Source organism: Narcine bancroftii, chromosome 4 (assembly GCF_036971445.1).
Source record: "Narcine bancroftii isolate sNarBan1 chromosome 4, sNarBan1.hap1, whole genome shotgun sequence".
Taxonomy (NCBI): Eukaryota; Metazoa; Chordata; class Chondrichthyes; order Torpediniformes; family Narcinidae; genus Narcine; species Narcine bancroftii.
The window spans coordinates 87,637,004-87,652,981 of record NC_091472.1 but is presented as its reverse complement, the minus strand read 5'-3'; the positions used below and the strand labels follow the sequence as shown (position 1 = coordinate 87,652,981).

Below are 15,978 nucleotides of genomic sequence, written 5' to 3'. Positions count from 1 at the left end.
GCACAATGGTAGCTATGAATATTCCTCATCTTTCTTTTGTATTTATCCCTTTTTAACAATCTCCACTTGGGCAGCAGCAAGCAAAAACTTTGGTGTATTTGACAATAAATTCATTATCATTATTTCTGCTGGCTGTCAATGTTACTGATCTCTCTGTATAACTAACAATACTATTAGAACTAGATATCACATTTTAGTTCTTTTTAATAATGAATAATCATGCTTTGAAGTTGTCAGTTAAACCACAATAAAGAAAATGTTTGATTTTTTTTATATTGAAGAAGATATTCTAATTCTTCCATCTCTCCTTATCAGCAGGTATCGTCAGTGGCATCATCTTGTGTGACTGGGGACTGTCACTTCCATTATAGCACTGTCTCATCATGGCGGATGATGCAGATATGCGCAATGAATTGGAGAACATGCAACAGCGTGCTGACCAGGTGGCTGACGAGGTGAGTCAGATCATGCAGAAACTCTGAATTCTATCATCTCTCAATTTCCACTGGCTTCAGAATTAATTTAATCTGTGCCGGCACATTCAACTACTACATAATTTCTGCAATGCTTTTAAGGCAGCAGAAGGAAGTGGGTGTGTGGATTCATATATGGAAGCTGACCACATGACTGCAGTTGATTGCACTTAAATAAAGAAGAAGGAATTAATGTTCAATATCAATGTCTGCTCGCCCTTACACCCATCCCTCCCCTCACAGTTTATTTCAGTCTTGCTAGCCAGGATCCATGCTATTTCAACACTAGCTTTCTACATATTCTTTCACCTTACATTTCAGTGACTGTAAATGAGGCTATCTCATCCAAATTCTTACCCAAAACCATTTGGTTGGGTCCATATATCACAATCTTTATAAGACCACTCACACTGTGCCATTTCTATCATCCCATCTGTGCATCCTGCTATCTTTTCTCAAGTATTTTATGATGTGATGCTGAAAGGATGGAATTCACTGTTATTATTGTTCATTCTATACCTCTGGTTTAGCTATGCCTTGAGTTGGCTTTTTGTGAGGTATCCATTTCACTTTTACTTTAGACAATAGATGCAGGAGTAGGCTATTCGTCCCTTTGAGCCAGCACCGCCATTCACTGTGATCATGGCTAATCATCCACAATCAGTACCTTGTCCTGCCTTCTCCCCATATCCCTTGACTCCGCTCTATCTAACTCTTTCTTGAAAGTATACAGAGAATTGGCCTCCACTACCTACTGAGGCAGAGCATTCTATAGATCCACAACTCTCCAGGTGAAAAGTTTTTCCTGAACTCTGTTCTAAATGGCCTACCCTTTATTCTTAAATTGTGGCCTCTGGTTCTGGACTCCTCCAACATCAGGAACATGTTTCCTGCTTCTAGCGTGTCCAATCCCTTAATAATCTTATATGTTTTAATCAGATCCCCTCTCGTCCTTCTAAATTCCAGTGTATACAAGCCCAGTCGCTCCAATCTTTCAACATATGACAGTCCTGCCATCCCAGGAATTAATGCCGTGAACCTACCTACACTGCACACCTTCAATAACAAGAATGTCCTTCCTCAAATTTGGAAACTAAAATTGCACACAGTACTCCATGTGTGGTCTCGCCAGGGCCCTGAACAACTGCAGAAGGACCTCTTTGCTCCTATACTCAACTCCCCTTGTTATGAAGGCCAACATGGTACAAGCTTTCTTCACTGCCTGCTGTATCTTTAAGTGACTGATGAACAACAACACCTAGATCATGTTGTACTTCTTTTTCTAACCTGACACCATTCAGATAGTAATCTGCCTTCCTATTCTTGCCACCAAAGTGGATAACCTCACATTTATCCACATTAACCTGCATCTGCCATGTATCTGCCCACTCACCCAACCTGTCCAAGTCACCCTGTCTTCTCATAACATCCTCCTCACATTTCACACTGCCATCCAGCTTGTACCATCTGCAAGTTTGCTAATGTTACTTTTAATTCCTTAATCTGAATCATTAATGTATATTGTAAATAGCTGTGGTCCCAGCACCAAGCCTTGCAGTACCCCACTGGTCACTACTGCCACTTTGAAAGGGACCCGTTAATCCCTATTCTTTGTTTCCTATCTGCTAACCAATTTGCTATCCATGTCAGTACCCTACCCCCAATACCATATGCTCTAATTTTGTCCACCAATCTCCTCTATGGGAACTTATTTGCAGGAACTGATGCTGAATCTATAGAACATTGGAAAATGATTACCAATGCTTCCACGATTTCCAGAGCCACCTCCTTAAGTTCCCTGGGATATAAACCATCACGCTCTGGGGATTTATCAGCCTTTAGTCCCATGAGTCTACTCAATGCCTAATGTGAATTTCCTTCAGTTTCTCTGTTACCCTCTGTCCATTATTGCACCTGGTGGATTGTTTCCCTTTTCCCTGTTTGTTATTTTATCCTGCATCTGTAACACTTTTGTCTTTTCTCCTTTTCCTTCATCCCTTTGTGTTCCTATCATAAATACAAACAACATGGAGGAGTTTTTCTGCAAACTTTATTATTATAGATAGAAACATTTAATCAAATCTGTGACCTAGCAATAAATGTTGAATATGTCAACAGCTTCATTCTGAATGAACATAAGATATTACATTTTAACTATTTTTTTATTTTTGCAGCAAAATTGGTCTAGTGAGTTATATTTTGTATCACACATTGCATCTTCAGGTATTTTATACGTTTTGTAGTAATAAACTTGTGCTGCATGTTGTATGTTGAAAGGAAAAGATAGTGAGAACATAGTGAGACTGATGGACTGAAGAATAGTTTATTTTAATGCAAGGAGCATTATGGGTAAGGCCGATGAACTTAAAGTTTGGATCAACAGAGACTTGACTGAAAGAGGGACAGGACAAGGAGTCCATTGTTTTAGATGGGATGAAGAGGGAGGTAAAAGAGGTGGAGGGGTTGCATTACTAATTAGGGAGCGTGTCACAGCTGCAGAGAAGATAGAGCGTAGGGTGCATCCACTGAAACAGTTTGGCTCGGGTTCAAAAATAAGAAAGGTGCAATTACTCTGATAGAATTATACAATAGGCCTCCCAATAGACAGGGAGAGATAGAGGAATGGATCATGAGAAGCTGCAAAAGCACAAAGTTGTTGTCGGGAAGACTTTAATTTCCCCAATATTGACTGAGATGACCTGAGTGTCAAAAGCTTTGATGAAGCAGGATGTGTTATGTTCACCTGGAGGATTTTTTTGAAGCAGCATGTAGTTAAGGAAGGAGCCAAACTCAAACTTGTACTGGAAAATGGCGGCCAGGTGGTTGGAGTTTCAGTGGAAGACCATTTTCGGATTAGTAATTATTGTTCCTGAAATTAAATGATAGTCATGAATAAGAACAAGTCTGGTCCTTATGGAGTAATAGTAAATTGGCATCTGTAATTGAGCAAGTCTACGTCTGACATGCGGGAAGTTGTTTAAAGACCATCCAATTGGAGATCAAGATTGGCACAGTGATGAATCCAGACTAAAATAAAAAGGAAATATGTGCATGTGATATAGGGCATTAAGGAGGTTTTAAAAAAAAAATGAACATGAAGTCTTCTTGGTCAACACGATTAAAGAGAATCTGTAAGTATTTTTAGGCTTGTATTAGGAACAAGAAGATAACCAGGGAGTGGATGGAACCACTCAAGGGAAAAGGAGGAAACTTTTAGTTGGAGTCAGAGGAAGTGGGCGAGCAACTAAATGAGTCCTTTGCATCAGTGTTCACCAAGATGAAAGGCAAGGGCGATCATGATGTGGAGAACAGTGGAGAATGTTAACGTGATCGGATAATTTGCGATCAAGAAAGAGAGTGCTGGATCTTTTGAAGAGCATTAATGTGGATAAGTCCCCAGGGCCTGATGAGGTAGATCCCAGGTTATTGAATAAGGCATGGGAGAAGATTGCTGGAGCCTTGATAAAGATCTTTGTATCATCACCAACAACAGGTGAGATCCTGGAAGATTGGAGAGTAACCAATGTTGCACTGATGTTCTAGAAGGGAAAAGGGGATAATCCACAAAATTATAGACTGCTGAGCCTCATCACTGGTAGGGAAACTGTGAAAGATACTTTGGGATATGAGTTACACATATTTGTTTTTTTTATAACTTTATTTTATTCGTTCATCAAAGTTATTACATACAATAAGAAAAATACATATTATGAATGATAAAAAAAAGAGAAAAGAAAAGAAAAGAAACCCCCCCTCCCCCCTCTCAGCCAGCTCTCTTTAGGAGAGCCAAAGAAAGAAAAAAGAAAACCAAAATATATTTACTAAAATCTAATCAAGATAAATCTAAATGTAAATATTCTAATTATAAAGACCACTTATTAAGAAAAAAAGAATAATTATCATGTAAAACATATGCAATTTTTTCCATTACCAAACAAGTTTTCATCTCATTACGCCATCTATTAATATCAATCACATTAGCATTTTACCATGTACTTGCTATACATTTTTTCACTACAGATAAAGCTAAATATATAAAAGCAATCTGAAATCTATTTAATCCCAAATCTTTCAAAGGCTTCAACTTACCTAACAAAAATATTGTCGGATCTAAAAATATTTTAATCTTATACAGATGTTCCAAAAACAATTGAATTGCTTTCCAAAAAGATTGTATATGTACACATAACCAAGCAGCATGAAAAAAAGTTCCAACCGAATTACCACATCTAAAACAAGAATCTGATTCACTAAAACCATATATTTTTTTAAACTTTTCAGGTGTTAAATACAATTGATGTAAAAAATTATAATTAACCATTGCATAACAAACATTTATCAATCTAGTAACACGATCATGACAGATATCTAACCAGTCATCCTCAGAAAAAGTAAGGTTAATATCCTTTTCCCATTTAATCTTAGATCTATTCCATCTCTTTTTTTCCATACTTCCCTGCAATATTTGGTACATCAATGAAATATATCCCTTCTTTGGTGCAGTCACAAGAAAAGATTCAAATTTAGTCAAATCAGGTAAATTCATGTTTCTAACAAATATTTGTTTTACTAGAGATCAAAGTTGATAATAAACAAATAAAGAATTCTCATTAATACCAAAATCTTCCCTTATTTGATTAAAAGATAAAAATTGACCTTCTTTAAAACAATCCCCCAAGTTTTTTATACCTTTAGATTTCCAATGTAATAAGCATTGATTATACATTGAAAAAGGAATAAGTTGGTTATTATATAACGGTGTTAAAGTCAGTAATTTACCCTTAGAACCTATCATTCTATTTTTCCTCATCCATAACTTCATTAAATGTTTTAGTATAGGCACATTATATTGTAATAAATTTAAATTCCACCGAAACAAAGTTAATCCCAAAGTTAACCTGGAAATATGCATTAGGGGGATTATGTTTACCACATTTTCAAAATTATTATGAGGTACCTCAATTTAAATTTATTAGTTTATTAATGGACTTGGAACGGCCCCCTAGTTGGGCTAAAATTGAGATGGCGAATATTTCAGAATTTGAAATACATCAATTTTTGTTTCGGAGTTGCACATATTTGGAAAGGTGTGATAAAATTAAGGACAGTCGGCATAGTTTTGTACGGACAGGTTATGTCCAACAAATTCCGATGCATTTTTACTTGCTTTCTAAGTGCTTTTTTTAATCACATTTAGTTTCCCAGTCTTCCAACTTCTCACTACTCTTGGCCACTTTGAATGCATTAGCTTTTAATTTGATACCTTGATTTCTAAAAATTTAATTTAAATTTAGCCATACACCACAATAATAAGCCATTTCAGCCCACGAGCCCTTGCTGCCCAATTTACACCCAATTAACCTACAACCCTTGGTACGTTTTAAAAGGCTGGAGGAAACCGGAGCCTCTGGAAAAACTCATGCAGACACTGGGAGAATGTAAAAACTCCTAACAGAGCGGGATTCGAACCCCGGTCCCGATTGCTGGTGCCGTAATGGTGTTGCCCTAACCTTACACCAACTGTACTGCCCTTACTTCCTTATTTATCTTTATCTGATTACATCTATCCACACTCACCTTGTTTTTAACTGATATTTTTTTCGAGCATTGTGAAAAATGTATGAACCATAGAAAGATACAGCATTGAAAGAGGGGCTTCAGCCCATCTAGTCTATGCTGATCTATTATTCTGCCTGGTCCCACTGACCTGCATCTGGACCATAGCCCTCCATACCCCTCCTATCCATTAACCGATAAAATTTTTAAAAAAGAAACGTCAATGTTAAACTTGCTTTCACCACTTCATCTGGCAACTCGTTCCACACACTCACCACTCTGTGTGAAGAAGTTTGCCCTAATGTTCCCTTAAAACATTTCACCCTTAACCCATGTCCTCTAATTCTTGTCTCACCTAACCTAAAGGGAAAAAAACCTGCTTGCATTTACTCTGTCTTTACTCATCATCATTTTGTATAACTCTGTCAAGTTTCCTTTCATTCTCTCATAGTTCAGGGAATAAAGTTCTAACCTATTGTATCTTTGCCTGTAACTCAGTTCCTCAAGTTCTGGTAACATACTTCTAAATCTAAGGGAAGGTTGAGAATCACTGCTCTAGACCCAATTGTTAATGAAATATTTTGCTTGAGAAAAATTGTCATTGGCCCATTTCATTTGGAGTTATGAAACTGTGCACATAACAAATCAATTGGGTACGATTAAAACCGTGGTTTTCAAACTTTTTCTTTCCATCCACAAACCACCTTAAGTAATCCCTTACTAATCACAGAGCACCTATGGCATAGGGAATACTTAAAGTGGTATTTGAGTGGAAAGAAAAAGGTTGAGAACCACTGACATGTATGAGCTATCTTAGTCTTCCCAAAATGAAACACCTCGCACCTGTCCTCATTAACCTCCATCTGCCATTTTGCAGCTATCAGCCATTTTGCAGATCCTGCTCCAATCTTTGAAAGCCTTGCTCGCTGCCCACTATGTGAGCGCTGCTGTTAAAATGATTCTGCCTCAAAGCCCACAGACTGTACAACAGACTTTAATTAGTTTAAACTTGTACACCAGTCTTAGTATCTTTGCTGGCTCCATATATCTGACTGTCCCTGAAGGGATAGGCTTGAGTCTTGATATGGGCTGGTGATTGACAGCCAGCAGGTGGGGCCAGCCTCCCAGGTTGCCTACCTGCAGGTACAGTGGTTGCCCACTGCAGCAGGCTAGTAGGAGAGTGGCCAGTGTAGTGGTTGTATCACCACATACTACCTCTTCCAATCTTTGTGTCACCTGTACACTTGCTGATGGAATTTACCATTTTACCATTCAGATCATTGATAGAGATGAAAAACAACAATGGACCCAGCACCAATCTTTGATGAACACCCCACTAGTTACAGGCCTCCAGTTAGATGGGCAATCATCTACTATCACCCTCTGGTTTCTTCTGAAAAGCCAATATCTAATCCAATTTACTACTTCACCTTGGATACTGAGCAACTGAATTTTCAAAACTAACCTCCCATGCAAGATCTTGTCAAAGGGCTTACTAAAGTCCATGTAGACAAGATCTATTCTCCTTCCTTCCTTAGCATTCCTGATACCTCCTTGAAAATCTCTAGAAGATTGGTTAAATACAACCTACCAAACACGAAGCCTCGTTGACTCTCCCTCATCAGCCCCTGTCTATCTAAATACTTGTACATCCTATCTCTTCGATAATTTACCCACTACTGTTGTCAAGTTCATCGGCCTAAAATTTCCCAGAGATACTATTTTTTAAAAAATTTAGACATGCAGCATGGCAACAGGCCATTTCAGCCCACGAGCCCTTGCTGCCCAATTACACCCAGTTGACCTACAACCCTGGTACGTTTTGAAGGGTGAAGGAAACTGGAGCCCCTGGGAAAACCCACACAGACACTGGGAGAATGTAAAAACTCCCAACAGACCGTTACAGCTGGTGCTGTAACGGTTTTGCGCTAACCCCTACGCCAACCGTGCCACCCTTACTTCCTTATTTATCCTTTTATCTGATTACATCTATCCACACTCGCTTTGTTTTTAACTGACATACCTTTTTTTAGAGCACTGTGAAAAATCTCTGAATGATAGAAAGATATAGCAGAGAAACATAGAAACCCGGTCTCGATCACTGGCGCTGTAAAAGCGTTGCACTAACCACTACATCGACTGAGCTGCCCATTCTTCAAGTCTCCCCTGCTTCTTCTGGTGCCCTCCTTCAGTCCTCCGCTTCCCCGGAGTCTGCAACCCCTCAAGCCTGCTGCCGATTAATAGGTGCTGCCATCTTGGGATTTCGATTAAAAACCACTGTCTGATCCCTCAATGGGCTATTCAAAGCCCATGCAGATCCGACAGTAGTTGAGTGGGGGCCCTTACCCCATGGCAGTGCCGCAATTTTACTGCGTTATAGGGATTCCTATCAGAGTAAAGAGCCTTTTTTAAAAAAGGGAACAACATTAGCTATCCTCCAATCCCCTGGCACCTCACACATAGCTAACGACATTTTAAACGTATCTGCCAGGGTCCTATGAATGTTCTCAGCTGTCCCACTGTATAATCGGTGCTTCCAGTCAATATTAGCCAACTCTACTCTCATCCCACTGTTGTTTCCTTTGTTTGGACATCCCACATTAGTTTTGGATCTCACTCTCTCCCCTTCCAACTGTTTAAGAAATTCAGTACTGGGCCTACATTTTCTAAAAGGATCTTTAGCTACAAGATCGTTAATTTTACTTGTCTCATTACAAGCCATTTAGGGAAAACTATCAACGATGCATTTTGTGATTTGCTCCTTGACCAGCTTGATTTGACCAATCAGGATAAACCCATAAAACATAGGAACAGAATTAGGGCCATTGAGTCTGCTTTGCCATTTCATCATTGTTAATTTACTCTCCTTTTCAACCCCATTCTCTTCCTCTCCCCACAACCATTCCATTCCTAATTAATAACCCTTCTGCCTCTGTCTTAAATACATGCAATGACTTGGCCTGCACAGCCATTCATGGCAACGAATTCCATGGATTCACTACCCTTCCGGTAAAATGTTCTGCTTCAGCTTGGTTCTGAATGGATGTTTTTGTATTCTGAGGCTGTGCCCTCTCATCCCAGACTCCCCTGCCATAGGAAGCATCATCTCCACATCCTATGTAGGTTAAAATCTCCAGCACAACTGTCATTCAAATCTTACTTGCTTTTCCTTTATTTATTGTCTGTGTTATCATAATGTTATTTGGTGGCTGCAGACTTTCTCCCACTGTGACTTTCCCCTTCCTGATCACTATCCTTTGAGGGATAACAGGATATATCCAGCAAGCTGCAGAGACTTGCTTTAATTTGGGCATCATGTTCAGCACAGACATGTGGGCTATAAAGGGCCAATTTCTGTGCTTTCCTGTTCAATGTTTAATGCTAATTAATGTTACTATGAGATTATCCAAAGCAACAAGTTGCAATTTGTAACGAGGCCATTGAAAAAGCAAATAACTCCTGAAAATAATGCCCTTGATTGAAAAGCAAATAAAAGTTAGTGTGTACATCTGGGTACTGATAATATTAAGAACCTATAAAGATAATATTGTCAAAATCATCGTAAATTGTCCAGTGGAGGTCAAATTGTTGTTTTGGGAAAAAAAATAAGGATTAAGAAGTGTTTAAATGGCCATATATTTGAAAACATAAAAAGTATTGCTTCCACTCTAATCTCTGACAGAATTATGGAAGGTTTTCGGCACTGAGACCATTTGTCTACAGTTTAAATCAATGTTAATGCTATGTCTAAAGCTTCTGGTCAAGCCTGAGAATTTAACCTTGAAGATAAGCTGTTCAGTGACAAAGGAAAATCACTTTGAATGTTTTGTTTTCCTCTCAATAAAGGTGTCACACTTAATTTGAATGCAAGCACATGCAGGAGACCTGTTGAGGCAAGATATTCATAGCATTCACAGCATTCAACCAGAAATTTTCCTGATTGTATTGAGACCAGTCTCAGGGTGGGATTGCTTATGCAGGGGTAATGCAGAGTGAGAAGTACTATAAACATAAGGGAACATTATAACTACTAATTCCCTTTCTTGGGACAATTGGAATGTACTGTGGCATATATGCAGATCAAATGGCAGAACTCAAGTTTTCTTTTGAAATGACAATGTTTTTATCTTTTTAGATCATTTCTTTGTCACTAACAATTACCGTATATTTTGGCAGATAACTCAAGTCTTGAAACCTCAAAAGACACACAAAAATCAGGGGTCGACTTATACGCCTGATACAAAAATTAGACCTTAAATTCAACAATTCTATTAATTTCAACTTAAAACTTGCTTCATACTTTTGTTGTTTAGCTGGAGGTTCCATGATAACACCCAACAACCCAGTCAACTCCATTTTTGAGGAGGGATTGATTTATACGTCTGATATATGATAAAACTTTGAAAATGAGGCTGAAAATGGGAACCCGACTTATCTGAAGGTTGACTTGTATTGCCAAAATACAATATTTGGATAGGTATGTCCCCCTTGATCCATGATCCAAATGAAAGTCCTGCCATTTGATATACGGTAAAAATCCTCATTATCCGGCACCTACCAGGATTGCAGATGCCAGAAATGCGAATTTTCCGGTTGCCCAAGACTCACTCTTCCAATGCCTAACTAATACATCTGTATTAAGAATACACCATTTAAAGGACAAAAGACAGTGCAAAATGTAAAGTAATTTAAGAAAAAAAATCAGTATTGTAGTCTTTAATCATGGAAAATTCACTTTAATCAAACAATTCCTGTAACTTACAAATTTTTAATTTAAATTCGAACCCCAGTCGCTGATGCTAGCTGCCACCATAATAATTAACCCCCTCCCCAAGTTTACAGATAAAACCTTACTAATATACTTAATACTAATAAAAATAAAGAATCTCACTAGACAGTGATAGGGAGAGTCACCCCCAGCAGCGAGGGGCATTGGCCGGCTCTTCATCCTGAGTGCCGCCATTTCATTCCCACACAACTTTATTGAAACCTTATTCAAATTGGGCATGACCGGGATGCTCCGCTGGTTGAACATTTGGTCCCATCTTCACCAAGGCAACCTGGCTCACCTCCACGCAAGTGCCCTGGCCAGGCCTTTGGCACCCTTTTGTCAACCTGACTCACCTCCATGCAAGTGGTGACAGCCCAAAGAATGCACATGCAGTGGGGAAAACCTGTGGATGTCCAACAAAATCTCAGCGCTCCCCCCACTGTGTCCATCCCCAGGTCTTATTTATTCAAATCTTTTATTAATTTATTTCATCAAATTTTTTTGCTGGTTGTTTGATTTTTCCATTTGATTGAATTCCAGATAATGGGGATTTTACTGTAATTGTTAATGCACAAATAACAAATTGCAAAAGAAAAATTAGCTCCATTTTGAAGAAGAGTGACAAATAATTCTTTAACATTAGGTTGAATGTTTGATCTCCACAAGGTATGGGCAAGAATTTGAATGATGCTTGAATCAGGTTACTGTACAATGGGAAAAGGCAGAAGAGGAAGAAATGAGATGCCCCTTTCAAAAACCTGGCACAGCAACAGGGGCTGTGTGTGGCCTTTTTCTGCTCTCTACCATTCTGTGATTCAATGATATGATGTTGGATAGCAGTTGAGCTATTTTGAAGTAAATTTCTAATCCTGTTTTACTTATTCCCTTTATTTCTTCCTGTTCACAGTCATTGGAAAGTACCCGCCGCATGCTTCAGCTGGTTGAGGAGGTAAGGTCTTAATATTTACAAGACCAAATTCTTTTTAAACACCCTGTGAATATATATATAAATATATATATACATATATAAATATATATATATATATATATATATATATATATACATACATATATAATGATATGGATTGATATAAAGTATAAGAATTTTTCTTCATATTCTTTTAGAAACAATTGTATCTTTGGAAAAGGGCAAAGAAAGCTACTATTAGAATATAGTCTCACTTGATGACTGAAACCACGACTGTAAATTTCTCCCTAAATAACACTACTTGCGTCTGGTGGACATTGCCAAAGGAGGAGCAGAAGTAGACTATTCAATCCCTCAAGCTTGTTCATTCTCTGGAATCCTGTCTGATCTGTATCTTAACTTCCACAAGCTGCTGTGTCTTTAAGCCCTTCAGCCCCTTCTGCTCATCTTAGATTAAGGAATAACGTTAGCTATCCTCCAGTCATCTAGCACTTCACCACCTCTGCCTAATGAAGATGTAAAAATCTCTTCAGGGACCCAGCCATCTCCTTCCTTGCTTCCCATAGCAATCTGGGATAGATTTAATCCTGCCGTGGTGATTTATGAACCTCTATGCCCATAACATCTAATATTTCCTCCTCTTCCTTAATAATGACTGGCTCCAGATTGTCCACAAACCACATCCTGAACTCACTACCTTCAATGAAAGTAGATAATTTAGGACCATACCTATCTCACCTGCCTCTAGATATAGATGATCTCTTTGGTTGTTAAAGGCATCCCCATTTTTTTAGATGCACTGCACGGTAACAGGTCCTCCCAGCCACGAGCCTATGCCACCCAATTACACCCCTGTATGTTTTGAAGGGTGGGAGGAAACCAGAGTACCTGGAGAAAACCCATGCAAACACAGGGAAAACATACAAACTCCTTACAGGTAATGCTGAATTCGAACCCAGGTCACTGCCACTGTAACAGTGTTCTGGTAACTGCTACACTAATAGAGTCTGGCTACCTTCTTGTTCCTGATATCCTTGTGGGATTCTCCTTCAGCTTACTTGTCAAGGATATTTTGTTTTGCACCTTTTCCTCTCTAATTTCATCGTGTTCTCTCTTATGCATTATGTATTTTCAAGCAACTCACTTGATCTCAGTTGCCAGATATTTATTGTTTCCTGATAAAATCTTTAATATATTTTATCATCCAAAGTTCCTTATCTTCCCATCTTTGCCTTTCACTCTTATTGGAATATGCTAGCCCTGAATTATTAAAATCTTTAAAAGACTCCCATTTTGTCAGCTATTTCACCCACAAGCATACACTTCCCATCTACTTTCACCATTTCTTCTCTTTTGAAATCAATGTTCATCCATTTCAAGGCCTTAACTTGATGTGACTTTCTTATTTGTTTAATTGCAGAATTATGGACACTATTTCCAAAGTGTTCCCCCTGTGACATTTTCTTCACTTGTCCAGTTTCATTTCCTAAGATAAGATTGAGTACTACCCCTTCTCTAGAAAGACTTTCTACAGATAACTCTCAAAATTTTAAATGTAAATCTGTTTCATCAAAGGTTGGTCAAAATTGGGAAAGCTAAAATTTCTCACAATTATATGCTTATAGGTCTTGCACTTTCTGCTAATATTTGCATATCTGTTCTTTTGATTCTTGCTGACTATCCATATGGCCTCAATATGTTCTAAGTAATGCCATTATGATCTGCCCTCCAACTTTTGCATTCTTCTCTGTCACATCTGAAACCTCAATACCCTTGCCAGTCCTATCCTTCTCTCAACATGATTGCATAAACATCGTAATTTCAAGTGCTGGTCTATGCTCTAACCTCATCTAACTTACCTGTGAGGCTCCTTGCAGTTGTACCTCCCATGCTCATTAGATTTGCTTGATCTATCCTCCATGTTTTTCTCCCTACCTGCTGTACTACTACTCTGCAACCCACCCCCTGCCAACTTTGTTTTAACTCTCCTAAGGAGCATGATTAAACCTCCCTGATCTCATGATCTCATGCTTGTGATGCTTATTGCTTGAGTTCAGCGGTTAGCACGATGCTGTTCCAGCACCAGCGATTGGGACCAGGGTTTAAATCTGGTGCTGTCTGTAAGGAGTCAGTTCATTTACCCTCTGTCTGCGTGGATTTTCCCGGGGGGTCCAGTTTCCTCCCACCGGTCAAACGTACCAGGGGTTATGGGTTAATTGGGTGGCACAGATTCGTGGGTTTATATGGCCTGTGAACATGCTGTAAGTCTGAAAAAAAAAATCTTGGCCAGAAGGTTGCTGGAAATCTGAGCTAACAGTGATGTAACAAGGGCAGTGAGTCACTTGAGATCTGAACAAATTATGGGATTGGCACATCTCCTTAACCAATATGATTAAAGGTTTGAGAAATGGTGTCAGAAAATTTAAAAAATGATACAATAATCTATTAGAATAATAATATGCAATTGTGATGCAGATTAAGAATTACAAACAATTATGACATTTTTTGGACAATGTTAATTATTAGATTTACTCGTTGTGATGTATTTAATGGCCAATTAAAGTATAAACTGAGAAATTCCATTAAATCACAGTCTTTACCATTTATGCAAAAATAATGGCAATTTGGAATTTTGGGGTATCTCTTTTTTATGAGGGGTTGGCAAAAACATTAGTGGATTAATAAAGACATCCATCATTTATCAGTTTCTGCAAATCTACCCCAGAGGTTTGAGAAATTGATGATACAGAACTAATTTATTTTTATTCTCTGTCATGGGGAAATGAATTAAAAGTAGAAAATTCTGTTCATATTATCTGTTCATATACCTCCAGGGGAGGTACTCCTGCCTTTGTCTACAGGTGTAAAAAAAAATGCATGAATATAACAAATGTCGGAAGATTAGATTTACATTGATAGAAAATGGAAGCACATCAAGATTATCATACCTACTAAGGAACCTCTGATCCTAAACAGTAACATTCACTGGTTAAGAAGCTTCTGTTGTAGTCTGTCTTCACACAGACTAAAATGATCCAGGTTCAACTCCTGATCTGTATTGAGCCCATTAGAAACAGCAGAGTGTTGTATACATAGTTAGTCACTGTGCCATCATCAAGGAAGAATAAATTTTTGATCTCTGTCAGAAAGAGCAGGAGGGTGAAAAGGGCCCAGTCTCTATGATTATGTTGAAACTAAGCTGCAGCAGGTATACAAAGAACAAAGCTGCTAAGATTCTTCAACAGGACCTGAGCCATTCAAAGGTTATAAGCTGATTGTGTGGAGGATTCCTGTAGATCTGTAAAAATAAAGCTGCAGGTGGCAGAAATAACAGTGGATGATGCACTGAACTTGAAGGTTGGTGGGGTGCAAGGCAAGGACAAGGAACCCTATCCCTATTCTCTTCTTGGGGTGGTGGGTAAGAGTGGAACTGAGGAATGGAGGAAATGGTGGCAATGGCTCCATTGACCACAATACAGTGGAAGCAGCATTGCTTGAAAAATGAGGACATCTCAAGATGTCTTGGAATGGAAGACCTCATCCTGAGGATATATGTGGTGAAGGCAAAGAAACTTGCAGGGGACCAGAAGGAAGGTGGTGTAGTTGAGGCAGCTGTCAGTCAATGGGTTTGAAGTAAATATCAGTATATTGGTGGTCTCCTGAGATACAGACATAAAGATCTAGAAAGGGGAGAGAAGTGTCAGAAAAGGTTCAAGAGAAGTTCAGAGCAGAGTGGAGGTTAGTAGCCAATTTGATTAAATTTTCAAGTTCTGCACAGGTGCAGGAAGCAGCCCCAATACAGCCATCAATGTGACAAAGGGAGGGGGTGGTGTGCAGGGCTAGGTTCAAATCAAAGACTGTTCCATAAACCCAACAAAAAGGCAGTCATAGCTGAGACCCATGCGAGTGCCCATTGCTATACCTTTGATTTGAATTAAATGAGAGATGTTGTTAAGGGTGAAAACAAATTCTGCATGATAGGTGAGAACGTTGGATGAGGGAATCTGGTCAGAATGATGTTTCAGGATAAAACAAAGGGCTTTGAGACCTTCCTGATGGGGGACAGAGACTGGACATCCATGATGAAGATGAGATGGTGGAGACCAAGGAATCCAAAGTTGTCAAAGTAGTGAAGGGTATGGGAGGTATTGTAAATGTAGTTGGGAAGGGGCTGGACAGAGAGGATGGAGGTGAGATTTAGCAAGCAGAAACAGTGTACTGCCAGAACAGTTCTTTTTGTGGATCTTGAG

At 38.8% G+C, this 15,978-nt stretch overlaps 1 protein-coding gene across 2 annotated transcripts in view; it reads left to right on the top strand.

Moving 5' to 3' along the window:
• The first annotated feature begins 383 nt into the window (after positions 1-383).
• The window catches only part of LOC138759890 (synaptosomal-associated protein 25), an 81,813-nt gene continuing 66,218 nt past the window's right edge, over positions 384-15,978 (top strand). For both annotated transcript variants that reach the window (XM_069930402.1, XM_069930403.1), the window contains exons 1-2: positions 384-455; positions 11,708-11,749. In XM_069930402.1, coding sequence (XP_069786503.1) covers positions 384-455; positions 11,708-11,749 — 114 coding nt within the window. The remainder of the gene's footprint in view (positions 456-11,707; positions 11,750-15,978) is intronic.